A 17,474-nucleotide genomic window follows, 5' to 3' on the forward strand; every position below is an offset into this window, starting at 1 on the left:
CCACTTTCAGTTTTGACAAGCACAAATTAAACTGAATTTACCCCAGCAGTTTTGGGGTTGTGGGACATATGTATAAAACCAAAACTGTCTGCATGGCCGGATATCACTAGGGTTGAGGTATGAAGCCTTTTTTGTGTTTTGGGTGAACTACTCATTAAATGCCCAAATCTCTATCCTCTTCCTACGCAGTGATTTAGGACACAGTTGTAAATGTATCTTTTTGTTGAACTGCTCTGTACCCAACGTTTAGCTTTTTACACCACAGAAAACTAGGAACAAAAATGACTTTGGCTTTACTGAAACAAATATAGTTGAAGCGATGGTGGAATGGGAGGTGACAGAACAGCCCAGCCCCCCATCCTCACACGTTTGCTAACCTTTTTAGCTAAAGATAAAAACTAAAATCAAGACTAATGACTATTTTGCAATTAACAGGTTAACTATTTAGTATATTAAGTGTAAAAAGTAATAAATGTGGATCCAAGTTTGCAAAGTGACAACAACTCAAAATTTTACTTTACAATGGTGTAGCAGGATTACCGACATCTCCACTGTTGGTACCATGTCAAGAAACATTTGGTATTTTTGCTTGATAAATGACAAATGACCATTAATTTAAATTCAGTTTTGCTGATTGATGGACTACTCAATTAAACTAATTAACTAACTGTGTTAACCCATGTTGAAGAGAGAGAAAAGAGAGAGAAAAAGGACAGTATGTAACTTAATAAGTAATAAGTACACATATTTAATAATTATCGTATTGCTTGTATGTATTTTAATATTCTGTAAACTGCTTTGGCAGTAACGTCTTTTTGTTAATGCCAATAAAGCTACTTGAATTTGAATTAGAAGACGGACAGAAGCCCATTCATGCTTTCATAGATTCGTCCTGTGGGCGTGGCCTGATCTGTGGCTCTGCGATTATGAATTCCAGGTTGAGCCTGTGTAAAATTGTGCTTGTGTCCCCAATCACATCTTTAATTATAATTACATTATAATAATATACTTTTTTTTTTTTTTTTTAACAGGAAGCTGATCGTCTACTCTGCAGCTAATTAGTTGCAGACAAAACAAGGAACAACAAACAGTTGAAGCGTTAAAATACAGACTGTAACTGAAGAACAGCTGCTAGCAAAGACAACAAGGTCAATAACACTTGTAACCCATTATCATGTTGTATTCACCACTGCTAGTCCAGGCAGATAAGACCCAATCAGTGAGCGAGTGTGGGTGTCTACGTCATCGTTTGCAAAGGTCTCAGTTTCTGTCCGTCCGACTGCAACTCAACCCCAGAGTTTTCAAACTACAACGGGTCCAACAGAGTTTCCAAAAGTCTTGAAAACATAAAAAAGGAAACATAAAAAAAATGGTGTGTTTTAAAACTAAAACGTATTAGTCTGGATGAAGCCTGAGTGACAAATGATTTAAATGCATGTCTTTCATGATGGCCATTTAGAATTTTTAGAATGAGATCATACCAAACAAAGAAAAAGTCTTCTATTAAGAGAACATAATACAAACACAAAAAGTAAGTCAGTATTTATCTCTTAATATTTACTCTCTGACCCGAGGTCCAATTACATATAAATGCAAGAGAACAGCCCACATCCCCACTCTGGGAATGTGGAGGCATTTGGCTCTGGACTCCAGGGGCGGTTTAGCTCTGCCCTGTCACCCCCCACCCCCCCACCCCTAACTCCCGTCAGAAAGAGGGTTGTTAATTTGTTGCGCTTGACCCCAGGCTTTGTGTCTGACGTGTATCTAGTTTGTAAAAAGTGCTTTTATCTGCTTTCTAAATATGTCTGAGCTCAAAGGGTTATGATGCTTTTATATCGGTCAGGGAGGGAAACAATGGCCAGAGGGTGCAAGTGCTGAACCCCGCTGACACACACACACACACACACGCACACACGCACACACGCACACACACAATCTCTCTCCCTCTCTTTCACTCCCAGCCTCCTCTCCCTTGCTCCCTCTAGTCTTTTCTTATACACTGATATGCATGGGCAAACATATGCATGCACACAAACATGCACTATCTCTCTCACAAATTCACACTGCTATGCATGAGCACACACACACACACACACACGCCTGGACCCAGTACTCCTATCCCCACCCCCCACCCCCCTTGTGGCCCTTTTGGCTTCTGTTTGTGTCTCCTGTGTGGAGGGTCACCAGGACATTCCTCAGCCGGCCCCTCGGCTCTGTTCAGCCGCCTGGAACAGGCCGGGACCCAACACAACCGTCCCCAGTGGACGCACACACCAGACGCAACAACACGCTAACGTCAGCTAGCTGATTCATGGGAGTCACGTTCGGTCTCAGCGACCTTTCAAATGCAATGATAATGTACTTGTGAGTTACAGATGTGACTGTAAATGCTGAGACGCAGTGAGACCGCTCATCCCCGTCACCATTATGTTTCTGTACGACTAAACTGCAAACGCACATACATTTACAGCCAGATTACATTTTCTGTTAACACTGACACTGAATGAATCAGTAATGTATCTGTTCTATATCTGTTTTCCACCAAACTCTCTGATCTTGCAGCACAACATCCACTTGTGACTCCAACATTATTAAACTTTCTCTGGTTCTCTTCAGACTCTCATGGCTCTTGGTGAAGGGTGAGGGAAAGAGCCTTTTCTGTTTTAATACAGAAAAAGTTCCCAGTGAATTTGGACACAACCTGATTATTTACATTTAACCAAAACCACCATCTTTCTCTCAAAGTAACCAAAGAGCTTTTGTTGCTGAAACCATAGATGGGACTGTGAATGTGAACCCGGTCTCTGCTGTGACTGTCGTGCACTTTGTTCCTCCACCATCCACCACCACCACCAGCTCCTGGTGACTCTGCTGCTGTTAATAAATAAATGAATGAATTTGCCTCTGAACATAATCCAGCCTGTTTCCTGCAAAATGTTTTTTGCTGTTGCAGTTTAGTTGTACTGAAATGTCAATTGTAGAAGGCAGAGTTAAACCAGTCAGTTACACTGCAGCATGGATCTAAAGTTTTGCTAACATTAACCACCATAAACTACTGCTCTAATACCAGGCTCCGTTATGGATCCAGTTCACACTTAAAGTCTGGATTGACTTCTACCTTTACAAGCTCCAACCCTCATCAGCTTCACCTCTTCTCTTAAATGTTGATGTCATTCTAACTGCATTAGAGATTACACACTGTTAAAATGATTTTAAATTATCTGGTAACTTCTTGCATTCAACACTTAAAGGACACTTTGAACCATCTAGTGGGACACTTTGACGAACCCATCTCTATATCATCAGACGCTGTGAGGCTTTAACAGCTGATCTACACCAGACTGACAGAGCATTTATCAGCAAGAACAGATTCACATGCAGATATCCTCAATTCATTGGTGAAAATATTCACTTAGTATACATGCCCCTGCCTCATGGAAGACATCTATCTTCAATTTTTAGATTTGACGGGTTATAATTAAAGAGATAAGATTTCAAATTCACATCAACAGTGAATTGTAGAAAAAACTTTCTCTAATGTGATGTTTGTCTTACACGTGGTCAAACGGGAACCATCACTCACACTGCTATTCTGACCCAGACATCATGACATGTCAGAATATAGGGAAATCATATGTTAAATGACTTGACAAATATATATTAAATTCATATTTTAGATCAGCATTTATTTTATTTATTTATCATTTACCGTGTTTAATCTTAAATTTTTATTTTTCAGTGTTGATGCTATAAAAGACAAAAAAAAAAGTATTTTGCAGTTTTCAAGAAATCATCTGCACATCTTTGATATTTTTACTTGATAACATCAAATGGCTAATTAATCCGTCATTAAATAAATAAATAATCCTAAATCATTAATTACATGATGGATAAGTGGACGCTTTGATTGATTGATGGATGATCCTGATTAATGGATATCTAGAGATGACTTGTTACAAACATTGTGTTAAGACCTTCCTCAGGAGCTGACACGCTTCACTGCCCTGAGCTATTTCCCCATGAAGACCGGAGCACAGCAGAACTATGTGGGGTTACTGCTTTTCAACAAGCAGCTCAATAAATGGAGGCTAAAAGAAAAACAAACACAAAGACCATTTGAAACAATGAAAATGAGAAAAACAGCCTTTTCTGAACGGATCCTCAATAATTCGGTGACATTTCGGAGGGAGTTGGTGAAAGGAGGTCTCTGTGACAAGTGTGTGTGTAGTCGGGGTCGCTGGGGAGCGCGACTGACAAGTTTTAAATTGGGATCCACTAGAAGCAGAGCTTCAGTGATCACAGAGCTTTCTCCTGCTAAAATGTGGTGGGAGTGACGCTCATTAGGATAATGTGCTGTATGAATAACACGGCCGCCACTACACAGCACACACTCCCACGCTGTTAGGGCTCCATCCACACATGTTCACCTTAACACTCTGGGGATAATTCATCATTCAAAATGTAAAAAACCTAGCTCAACTAAATAAACATATAAAGAAATGGAAGTCTGTCAGTAACCAAGACAACCAATCAGCTGCAGCTTCAACAAACTTCAAAACATCCTGAACAAATAATCTATGAGAAACTCTGACAATATCACCGTGCATATAAATGTGTAATTTTACAAAAAAAACGTGTTGTCTAAATTGAATCGTAATAAAATATGGAAACACTCTGAGTTTATCTCCTTTTTTTAATAAACAAAAGCAACCAACTATATTTAATATCTGTTTTTTAACACTATATAATCTATCTGTAAGCAGATTTAAGGTGTTTAAGTGTTGTTAAGAATAAAATACCTCAGAAGACATATTCTATATTAATATAGCTTTGTCTTATGTTGTCATTCATTACCTGTTTAATCACCAGCTTCCAAAAATATAATAATAAACACTTAAATCTCTGCTTAAAGATGAGTTTTGTCTCATGTAATAAATAACTTGAATATCCACTTGATTATACTGTTACTATATCGTTTCATATACTGAGACTGAAAAAATATTATTGTTAATATTTAGATTAGAGCTGCAGCTAAGGATTATTTTCATTCTCAGTCAATCTGGCCAATTATTTTTATGATTAATCAACTAATCATGTGGTCCAAAAAATGTCAAAACACCTAAAACAGTTTCCAAGAGCAGAGGGTGAAATAAAGTGAAAAAATCCTCAACAAATGAACTGATAATGATCAATTTGTTATAAATTTGACATATAGGTATATTTATGTGATATATAGATATATGTGTTATATTAAGAGTTTAATAAGCAACACTAGAGAGCATTAAAACTAGAAAGTCTAACTAATCTGACCTTAATGACCAGAAACAATATTTTCCCTCTCTTAAGGGTTTTCGCTCTGTAGGCTTTACTGCATTATCTGTGTATTTTGGTGTGACATGTTGTAGATGTACAGCTCAAGACAAAAAAACTTCTCTAGCTCGTGTTGTTCTGCTGGTTTTAGTTGTTGTGAACGTTTGGAAAGACTTGGACTGTTGTTTGTCTGCAGTTGTGTTTGTCTGACATCAGGCAAAGTGTGTCAAGCCAGATGCAGGAAAACACTCTTCCTGGCTAAACCTGAGACCTGAGAACACCTGTATGAGGCCAGCATGTAATGAGAGGTCTTTATGTGCAGTGTGTGTGTGTGTGTGTGTGTGTGTGTGTGTTTGCTGAAAGTTTCTGTGTGTGTGTGTGTTTATGTGTGTAGTATGGAGCAGTGTGTCTGCAAGGTGTGTCTTTCTTCAAGGGAATGTCTGCCTGTAATGCGTGTCTGCATGAAGCTATCTGTGTGTGAGGAATGTAAGGTGTGTGTGTGTGTGTGTGTGTGTGTGTGTGTGTGTGTGTGTGTGTGTAATGAGGGGGTTCAGAGGGAGCTGTGATTATTCTCGCCTCCTGTGGTGCGGGTCCTCTGGCTCTGTGGGCCCCAGGGAAAGCGCCCTGTATTTAGCGTGTGGGAACGCACATTCTGCCCCCTTATCGCTGCATTGTTGCAGCCTCGCTCTTTTCTTCTCTTTTTTTAACTAATTGAATTCTTGACTCCTGAGCCACAGGGACGGCTCGGGAGAGACCAAAGAGAAAGACATGAATTTCGGGTTTTTTCTTGCGGTTGAGTGGGGCAGAGCAGTGGGGGTGAAATTGGAGTGTGTGAGGTTGGGTGGTGGCGGCGGCGACGGTGGGGGTGCAGTCAGAGAGGGCTGGCTCTGGCTGGCTGGGTGGCTGCTGTGCCGTCACCCTGTACTTTCATACCGGAGGTCAAAGGTCGTCCTCCCCCGGCGGTGGTGAGAAAGTGGCGAATTGGGGATGGTTTATCCAACAATCATGTTCTTCTTTTGGAAACTTTCAAAAGCGCTTTTGGCCCCTGCAACATCTTTGTAGTTGTGCTTGAGGAATTCTAGACAAAACAATTCTCACCCCTCCCTGTTCTCACCTCTCTTCAGGGTAGCTTCTCCCTTCACTGGCTTCTGCCCAGCCCCCCTTCCCTACACTACTGGTCAGTGTAGCGTACCCCCGACGCCAAACCCCACCCCAGCTCCACGTCAGGATACCCACCTAGTCTGGCAGGAAATTGGCACCAATGTGCAAACATTACAGGATCTGTGCTGCTCGACACGAGCGTCTGTCAAAGTAACAGAAAAATTCCTGCTTTTTTTTCATGTCACTGATTTTTCAGACTCACTAAACCACTGATCTTTTTGTTGAGCTGAAAACTTTCCTCATGAGACGTGAATACACGCTTACAGGACAGATGCTTTTTACCAAGACATTATGCAAAACACATGAATTGCAGCTGGGCCCATTAATATCTGTAGTCTTAAGGCTGCGGCACAGCTGCTGGACCGGGTCGTCCACTGACTGCAGGGTTGGCGGTTCGATCGCCGGCTCCTCCTGTCAAAGTGTGCTTGGGCAGGACACTGATGGCAGCTCTGTCACCACTGCTTTTTAAACGCTTTTCTACAGAGCAGTCCATTTACCATTATGTGTTAAGATCTACTCACCTAGCATACAGTGGCTACATGAGCAGGCCTGCAGCTTGCGGTGCAGCTGATGTGTGACATGTTGGGATCACGGCGTTGACGCCGATATCACATGAGGACCAGAGGAGTTGTGATTGGTCATGGGCTGTGTTTACCTCCCGTGTGTTTCCAGCTTTCAGGCGAATAAGCACAGTGTATTCCCCTTCATTTTGCTTTGAGACATTCACTGGTCTCACACACCATGTCCTCCTCTGACGCTGTTGCCTTTTTTTCTTAGTAACAAAGACGAAGCTGTTGATTCTGACAAAGTCAATTCTAGCGCGACTCTTCTGCTGCAGCATCTTGCAAGGAGGAGATGTAAGTCGATGCTATAAATCAAAGTCACGCCTCACACGTCAGTGGCGGCACTGCTGTCACATAGGCTGTAGTTTACACTTTAATTTACACTCTTTACATTGACCATAAATCCAACTGTAGTTAATTAGAAAATTAGAGTGATGCAAAATTTTGCATCCCTCATAGTAAATTTGCAACAGGCTTGTAACTATCATCCTCAGGGTCATTGGGCCACATCTGAGGGAAAAAGTGTTTATACTTGTTTCGGTGTTTTACTTGAGAATTTTACCAAAATACTGAAACAGTCTTTATATCTATATATTTATAAATATTGATATTGTATTTATTAGTGTATATTTGGTATATTTTTGTTGTATATTTCCATAGATGCTTATTCTATAGTTGTTTATTTTTCTGCTGTGGTAAATGAATTTCCCAGTTGTGGGATAAATAAAGTTAATCTAATCTAATCTAATCTAATCTAATCTAATCTAATCTAATCTAATATCAGTTTTACACTGTGTTGCACATTTACTCCACTACATTTATCTGACAGCTGTAGCTACTATTTACTCTACAGATCAGGATTTGACCAAACATGTGACCTGACTTACATAATAATGCATTAGTAATAATTCATCAAAAATAAAACACTTATCAACATGACATTCTTTGATCCTTTTTGCTGGTAATACATTGACTTCAGTGCGAGTTTGAATGCAGGATTACTATCTATGTTTTATGATTTAGCCATAGTTATTTTATCACCGTGACATTCAGGAAGGCAGAACAAGACGTGTATTTAATCTCTCTGTGTAGTGAACCTCATGGGGGTCTGTATGTTAATCTGACTCGAGTTGCGTTTAAGTGATACAGAAATGTTACAGGTCTGACTTCATCAGATCTGTAACAGGTCTGACTTCATCAGATCTGTAACCAGTGATTCAGGCAAATTATTCAGATGTGACACGACCGTTTGGGAGCATGTCTGAAAGAGGCTTTATGTGTTAGTCAGTCAGTTAAACAAAAAGAAATATGATGATAAACAATGTTATGATGATTAAAACACTGAAATGAAATTGAAAGCCAGACTTCAGAGACTGTATTGTGTATTTTTCACTCTTGTTTTCCATGAGTTTAGATGTTAATCTCGCAGCGTTCATACAGCCAGAAGCCAAACTGAGTTCACTGTCAACTGAAGGCATTACTTTGTTAATACAATGCACTGTAAACCCCACACTCCTCCACTTTTACCTGGTGCTTTAGAAATGAATCTGCACACAGATGATCAGAAACCTAGATATTGTTATGATCATATACACAAGATTATGAATAATCAGGTTCCATATGCTCCATGTAAATACCAGGCTACGTGTCAAAACTGGAAGACTTGGCTACTTTTGCTGATGAGGGATGATGCGGAGCCATTAAAGCCGCATTAACAGGGAAATACACCATGGATACAGACTGGCAATCTGGAGGAAAAAGTTCATGAGAGATCTCCCAGACTTCACATCCACAGAGGATAACCAGCCGAGCGATGAGCTCAAAGCCTGGCCCAAGAAACCTTCTCAGCCGTGACCTGCCGCTGCACATCTGCAGCTGCCCAGCCCACACCTCAGCCTGTCGGGTCTTGTTTGAATGAGAGCGGTGTCTGCAGGAAACACCTTAGTCAATTATTAGCTAACCACCTGCCTCACTTCCTAATGCCAGGACCCGTACACACAAGGAACACAGCAGGAGAGAGAGAATGGTGAGAGGGAGAAAACACGATGTAAAAAAAAAAAAGCAGGAGACTCATCACTAATAGAATATACCGCAAATTCTTAAATTAAAGCTGATCCAAATCATGGTCGAGTCTCAAATAGTAGCAACCACAAACAAATGAAGGCCAGGTAAACAGGGTCAGTGATGTGCTGTAATGGTTCACATGGTAAATTCCATATAGTGTCCATTATATCAGCACTCTCGGGGATACGTCATCCAGGGGATCCACCTGCACTGATCTGGAGAGTTGGCTGATCATATTTTTCTGCCATGAGGCCTCCGACGGGAAAATAAGTTGTCACATCAGAAGATGGTTGGAGCTGCCTAGGAGTCTGAGCAGCATCACACTCTATGGGCACAACACCGAGCTTCAACTGCCACTCAGATCACAGGAAAAGGACCTTGACGAGATTTAGCAAGGTTTGCAGTCAACCGACCTGAAGGCGGCCCAAGCTGGAATCAAAGTGAGGACTGGGAGAAAGTGGCGTGCGGTGGAAGTCGTTACACAGAGTAGAGGGTGCGCCAAAGCGAAGTGATGTGGTTGGAGACTCAAGACAGAGCGGGACTTAAATGTTTTCCAACTTTCCCGAGTGATGCTACCAAAAGGAAGGAGAGGGGGAGGTGAGATCAACAAGGGTGGAGGTCATGTAGGATGTTGACAGTGGGGCAGAGGAGCTATCTGGTCATGGTGGGACAAAGTGTTGGAGAACAAGGCAACATGGGCCTAGCTGTGGAAAGCTAAGGCCAATCGCATCAAGTTCCTTGTCCAGGCAGTCTATGGTTAACATCAGTGGTGATACCACTAGTGCCATGATCTAGTCCTAACGGATATTGGAGAAACAGGACAGACCATCACCTTCCTTAAAGTGCGGGCCAGGACCCTCAGCTCTGACATCTGCAGGAACCGTGGCCTCCGCAAAAAACCCAGCATCTTTAGACAAGATATGGTTCTCATGTCTGAATGGTCAAGGCAAGTCATCATGCTGGAGCTTACAGTCCTCTGGAAAGATCGCTTGGATGATGCCTTCAAGAGGAAGCTCACCAAGTTTAAGGGGAGAATGTAGGCAAAGTGGCTGGAGGGCTTGGTAGCGTGATCCTCGGCCAGAGCCTACAATACATCATCAACGCAGAAAGAAGGAGAAGCGCCATCCACAGGGAGAACACTGGGATGTCTGTGGCTCATAAGAGGAGAATCATGGGGCAAGTAGCTCGCTAGCCTTCTGGACACAAGAGGTCTGCTAACCCTGGGTCACCTGCAGGAAACACCCAATGATTCCACAGAGATCAATGAGGATGTGTCCAGAAGATTCAGCAGGTAAATTTACTCATTCATCATTCACCATCTTTGGATTGTGTGTCGAAGCTTGAGCTCCTGGATGAAACCCTCACTGATTGGAAGTAATTATCGAATAAAGTAAGATAGAGAAAAGTGTTCCTAGCAGAATGATGAGCATGATGCATCTCTGTTGTTGCACTGATGGAACTGGTGCTGTGGAAATGTCCATCATAATGAATGTAACAAGACAACAGGTAAACATTTGTGTAATTGTAGATTACCTTCTCAGATACAGTGGCCCTGAGAGCTCAACACTCTGCAACTTAAGAAAACACATGAGCTGCAAATACTCATAACACAACGGAGGAGTTTCCAGGAGACACTAAAAAGTACTTAGATCCCACTGACCAACAAAAAGTATGTTTAGCTATTTCTTTTTTTTTCCAACATGCAAAACAAAACGTGGTAGACTGCAATTGTTTTAGTTATTTAGTTAACGACTCATTTTGGTTTATTTCATTGAAAACTAAAAGTCAGTAGATCGGGCTGAAACGAAATATTCTTATTGTGAAAATGGCCAAGAATTATGAATGAAAAAGAAAATCATTGCTTTTTCTGGCCTGGTGTCACTGTCTGTCAACACTGTGGTCAAGGCAACCTGTGAAAACCATGTACAGTGGGGATTTACCCACAGGGGGACAAAGGCAGACAGAGGAGACACAGATAACAGTGTGAGAAAAACCTATCTGACCCTGTTTTACCCCGCTACCTCCTGTAGAGCCTCGTCATATTTCACTGAGCCTGTCCAGTATGAGCTGCATCAGAGGTCACACAGTGTGAACACACAATATGGTGTGGAAAAAAAGGAACATGAGTGTGGAAAGCAATCTGAATAAGGAAAAAAAAAAAAAGCCAAGGTCCACGGCCACTGATGGGATCGATTTCTTTTCCGAGGCGGCAGGGAGCAGGGACGGGGGCAGCCGTCCTGCAATAGCCTTGGCATTTCACCGCAGCCACAATAATGCTCGCTAACAGACCTTGAGCTGATATCCAGTGGAACAACAGAAACACAAGGATGGAAACAGGTGGGATGAGATGTGTGTGTACAGTACGGGTGTGTTGGATCTAGTAGTGTTAAGTTTACAGACACAAATTGATTTCCCTCCAGTTGGATGATGATATACTGTATGTAATTAACCCCATTTGCTGTGCATCAGTCATCACCTCCAGCACATACTGGATGCACTGAACAGATGAAAGAAGCAGTCAGGCTACAACAGCAGGGATGTGTTGATCTGGGGACTGATGTGTTGCTTTGCTGGAGAGCCAAAGCTCATTGACACTCTTGTGGCTCCGGAGGAGCTCATATTTGAGAAAGGAACCCCAGTGATGTCATCGGGGTTCCCCGCTTGGGCGTGGAGACTACAAACTGGGGGTGCACAGTTCAAAATATGCAGGTGTTTACGAGGCAACAGTGGTCTAACGACAGACACCAAGCATCAAGCTGCTCTATAGTAAATGTAGGATCCACTTTCCACCAGCTCCCTCTCCTCTCTCCTGCTCTGTGGTGCAGTCACCCTTCACCCTCTTCACTCTGATCAAACCGTTTAAACATCTCACAAAATCTGTCACAGTGACACAAACAAGACAGTGAGTTACCATGTCACACATCTGGGAAGAGAGGCAGAGAGTCAGAGAGTCTCCTGACCTGAAACCAACGCAGCCAGAGACCTGGGTTCAGCTAACGCCGGGATCACACTGCCTGCATGTGCGTGGCGGCTGCGTCACTGAAATGCTGACGCTCGCACACGTGTGTGTTCACACCGGCTGTGTGACTGCTGCACTCCTTAGATAATCAGCAGGCTATCTGAATGTTGGATTTCTTTTCATCATAAATGAATTTCACTTACTTGACCAAACTGAACTTCCCTCTTTTATGTGAAAAAAGGAAGTAGAACATTACAGATATCAACCTGAAAGTGTGGTTCACTGTGAAACAAAAGACGTGTGATTTTAATATTTGAAAAATGTATTCAGTGTCCTACATGTTCACACAGATAAGTCTTCTTCAATTTAAGCATTACCATGGATCTGGGGTGTTTATATGAGAGGTTATGACTGTGTTTACAAGCTTGAAAAAACTTGGGATATTCATGTTGATCAGGTTGTTCTTATCCATTTTGTTTTATATCTTATTATCATGTACAGTAGTAGAGTTAGTAGTAGAACTTCCAACTGCGTTTGCATGTAACCTGAACTTGAACGAGCTGTGTGTGTGTGTGTGTGTGTGTGTGTGTGTGTGTGTGTGTGTGTGTGTGTGTGTTGTACTGTAGCTCATGCACACGAGTGTCAGGGATCAGGAGCTTGCACATCAAGCTTGTACACAGCCTCACACCCACCCTGCTGTGGCTCAGTGTGGAAACTGATCCTGTATGAAACACTCATAACATTTACAGATCATGAGTGTAACGCGAGTATTGATAAATCCTACAGTGAGCATGTAATTACTTTTGACTGCATCACCATCATATCATAGAACAGTGGTCTACACCCACTTCTTGTGTTGCTGTACGTCACTTTCTCAACAGTGTGGTTCAGTGTGGTTTGTTCCTTATTCCCTCTGTGACTCTGAACTTAAACAACTGAGGTGAAAAAAACCTCAGGAACCAGCTGGAGGGGAGACTTACTGGGTGTGCAGAGCAGAGGTGGGTTTAATAGGTATATCAGTGAGTTGACACCTGGTTTCCAGAAGAGTTTTAATTAACCAGGCCGCTGGTCAGCGAGAGGTAGCGAGCAGGTTTCCATTATGAGGGGGCAGCGGGCTGAGGCGCAGTCTGCTATTTCAGCCAGCAAATTGGAGAATTAATGATGTGGATAATCTGCCTGTTCCTCTCAGATCTGAGAGACGCTCCGAGGCCTGGGCCAGACAGACAAGGCCACCATGCATGTACGCTGATATACTGGATTTCTTATTTTCTTAGGGGCAACAGCTACAGATTTAGAGCAAAAAAGAGGATATTTTATGTGCTCCTGATTTATTTACAAGGCGCAAGGACCAAGCTGTGACTGGACTAAAACTGGGCTTTAAGGATTTAAATGGGCTTAGAGTTCATTTTAATAATATGCTTTTAGGAATGAATGTTGTTAATGTTTTCAAAAAGCAGTTCCTAGTTTCAAAGAAGCGCAGAATCAAAGCAATTCAGTCCGTATTGGACGACTGCGGGAAGTAGCATGCGCTCTACTGAAAAGAAGCCCGACTGTACTTTAAACATTTACCATGACCATGATCTCCTCCTAAATGTAACTGAACAGCACATAATAACCATGATAAGGAAAGACACCAGCATCCAGTGTTAGGTGTGAGGTTATGCATCAGTGTTCTGTCTGCTGATGGGATTGATAAAACAAAACTGTGTGAAGGTTTAAAACAGCTCGTATTTCTGATCATATTTCCATAAACACAATGTGTTTTCAATAAGCTCTAAATAATACTGTAAATGCATCTGCTGAAGGAGAGACAGCTTGAAACAGCTGAGAAAATCTCATTCGCAGGCTGAGTCTCAGGCTCCGTCCACACTACTATGTTTTCATTTATAGTGGCATATTACCTGAAAACACATATATACATGACCATTCAGGAACACTGAGCATGAGCAAGCCGCCGTAAACGGGAAGCAGATTTTCTACTGTGCAGCTGATTAGTTGCAAGACAGCTGCAGTGTTCAAATACAGACTGTAAGTGAACAACAGCTGCTAGCAAAGGCAACAAGGTCAGTAACACTTGTAATTCATTATCATGTTGTATTGACCACTGCGTGTCCAGGCTGATAAGACCCAATCTGGTCGCTACACACTCGCACTCAGAGACAGAGTGTAACTCCGTGTGGAGTCACAGTCGTGGCTGTGGAGGGTCTCTTCATTAAGGAGGAGGGGATAAATACAACGGCAAGCTTTGGGACGACATCATCTTTCTCTGATGGAAACAGGAAATTCATTGCTACCCAAAAGATTTCAGAAAGATCTTGTGATTAAATCAATATTTATCTAAAATATAATCTTACACACAGCACTGACAAAGATGAAGGTGTGTGGGCAATGACATCGCCCTCATCACATTCATGGCACAGTGAGCTTGTGGAAGGAAAATTATTAATTGTATAAAAATTCACTCACATGCTTCTTTGGCCGCATTTCATTTTTGCAGAACATGTTTTCGTTTGCTGTCTTAATCTAATTATATCTTTATTTTTTCCTTTGATCAAGTCAAATAAAAACACACATTTTTTCTTGGGTACACAGCGTGATGTTCATTGCAAAATACAACGTAACGTTTAATTTCATCATGTGTGTGTGAAAATAGTCAAATGTCTGTTTCAGGTAGTTTATGACTTGTCCTTTTGAAATAAACACACAGAACTCACGTTAGTAGGTATATGCATTTCATCCATCCCTCACTCAGAGCGATGCTGCACTCGTCTGGGACTGTGGTTTGTAAGTCTGCATCGATGCAGACTCAGTGTTGGAGGCTTTATAACCCTCTCCCACTTCAGGGATATTAGTTTGGAACGACACTCAATGTGCGGACCCGTCACACGAATGCGCAAACGGAGTGAGAGTGGGTAGGGGGGGGGTGTAGGGGCTGGATCCGAATTGGATGATGGTGTCTTCGTTTCCAAAGGTGTCCATTTGTCCCCGTCCACACTACAACACAACCCAAGAGTTTTCAAACTAAAGCTCAGTTTTAGGAGCTCGAAAGTTGTTTGGAGTTGTTTGGACGCCAGGTGTTAATGAAGCAAAAGAGAAATGGGTTTTAAAACTAAAACAGTGTGTATGTAGCCTCGCACTGTTGATGTGGGCAGGTTTGTTGGGATTCAGGGGACAACGAAGGTACTTGCTGCAAAAACAAGCACCTGACAGCTATTTTAAACCATGTTAACTCCATGAGAAGCTCTTTGTGTTTCAGAGAGTTTTCTGACAAGATATTGGTACATCAGAGCTGCAGCAGTATAAAGCAGATAATGACAAGAGCAACCAGTTTCACCGGTTAGTTAGGCCACGTAAAGATGTCAACAGAATCCCTGCTGAGACCACTCTCTCTAACAGGTGATAATCTCACAAACTGCACTAAAAAAAAGATGAATAAATGTAACAGAAGCAGTGTCCTGCTATGCAGAAAACCAAGGAGCTAGCATTAACGACTGTACTTTGTTTTAATGAATCCAGGGCAGGCAGTTATTTAGTGAGATGGGAAACCCCCCCCGGACCTGTGATGTTTCCACCCTGCGGCCAGATGGACGATCACCTGCCTCTCTGCTGGACGAGCAGGTGCTGAAGTCAGGATACTGTTACAGTGCTCTGCATCTGCCTGCCTGCATGTCATCAATGCTGTGAGCGAGGGTGTGTGAGTGTGCCTTATTAAGTGTCTGAAAGTAAACATGGCTGAGAAATCAAAGGCGCTTCTCAGCCACCACTACAAAGAATCTGGTTCCGCTCTCTCAAGTCCACTTCAGTCCCTTCATGGATACTCCAATCTTTACTATTTTCTATATATATATAAACTATGTTACAAAGTCAACAAAACTAAAATAGAAAAATCAAAATTCAAACACTAAGTCAAAACTTAGTATATGTCTGGACCATGTATGGTCAATGTGCAAAATTAAGGACGTAGCTGAAACCTGTTGGAGCTGCTGTAAACAACTACTTTCAATGTAAAGTAGCTGAAGTCTGCGCAAAAAGTAGCTAAATGTCGCTACATGACATACTATGCTAATTAATCACGACAACAGAACAAGTTTGAAACAGTGAAACGTGGCCTATTAAGACTACATGTTATCCAGCAGTCACTTCAGGCCATTTGCGGGGCAGTACTGGTGACTCTCTGCTATGGGAAGTAGCTAACATGTGTCCAAAAAGTCACTACATTTAACACTGGGTGCTTTTAAAAAAAAAAAAAAAGCTGCTAAAGGTGTAGGAAAGGTCTAGTGACAGGGGAGCTCAGTTGGAAACACTGTCTGTGAACCCACCTTGATTACGCAAAGAGACTGTTTGTGCCAAATCATTTTGACAGAGCAAGAGCCAATAGGGAAACTGTAAATTCAACACTCAGTCATGTGGTATTTGGCTGACCAATGGTGTCACTTCATCGCTCAGTCAGTCAGTCAGTGACATGTGATTCTAAGGCTCGCCACACTGTTGCGATCCAGGCAAAAACACTAAGGGATATGAGTGTGCTCGTAATGCAAGTGATGGAAATCTGAACAAGATAGCCCCAAAATAAACGAAACGAATAAAGACACACCTGCCACCAGCAGAGGATATTATTATGAACTATAACAACCTTGAAAGAAAAAAGAGAAGAGGATCTACATCAAACAGCAAACTGCTATTTACAACATCATCTAGAAACTTTTAGAAACTACTAGTTGATTTCAAGAAGAGATCCGTTAGACTCAGTGTTTGATAGATCAGATCACACACTTTTGCCTCGCGGTAACTGATCAGAGAATCATGGCGCAATGTTAGAAAAGAAGGAAACAAACCTGTCTGTTTACAAACAGCTCAACCAGTCAGTGTTCAGCTTTACCTTCCCCTCAACCTAACCTTAGCCCTAACCCCAGCCACAGAGGTCAACATCATGCTCCGCTTGGTTTGATAATCACCATCTGGACATGTAAACCTAATGTCTGTGTCAAGTTGAGATAGAAAATGACCATGAGCTGGTGTCATATCTTACAGTCAGTGTCTGTGTCGTTAACATCAAAGACTGATTAGAGAGATCCTCTGAAGATCTTACCACGTCCACTAGCACTCTTACCGAGGGAAACCCTATTTAACTGTGCCATCAATCACCGCCACATTTGTCAACCTCTTTGTTAGTGATTCTGAGCAAAGTCTTACCTCAGTGCTGGACTGATGGCAACAGACCACACTCTGTCGTACATGGGGATTGTGTCTTTGGGGCAGTTGGAAGTCGAGGTCCAAATCTAGAGACATAAAAGTCCCCAGTAAGCACAATTTATAATGCATGCATACACAGACAAACTATGATATATACATGACACACTGACATGAGTGAAGCTCATGATGAACTGAGTCTGAGGTGAAATATAAGATTGTAAACG

General features: G+C 42.0%; 1 protein-coding gene across 1 annotated transcript in view; it reads right to left on the minus strand.

Moving 5' to 3' along the window:
- Window positions 1–17,474, minus strand: part of fbxw4 (F-box and WD repeat domain containing 4) — a 48,361-nt gene that overhangs the window by 27,057 nt on the left and 3,830 nt on the right. The window contains exon 5 of the mRNA XM_056396352.1: window positions 17,251–17,336. Coding sequence (XP_056252327.1) covers window positions 17,251–17,336 — 86 coding nt within the window. The remainder of the gene's footprint in view (window positions 1–17,250; window positions 17,337–17,474) is intronic.

This window comes from Seriola aureovittata, chromosome 14, assembly GCF_021018895.1.
Source record: "Seriola aureovittata isolate HTS-2021-v1 ecotype China chromosome 14, ASM2101889v1, whole genome shotgun sequence".
NCBI classification, from domain to species: domain Eukaryota; kingdom Metazoa; phylum Chordata; class Actinopteri; order Carangiformes; family Carangidae; genus Seriola; species Seriola aureovittata.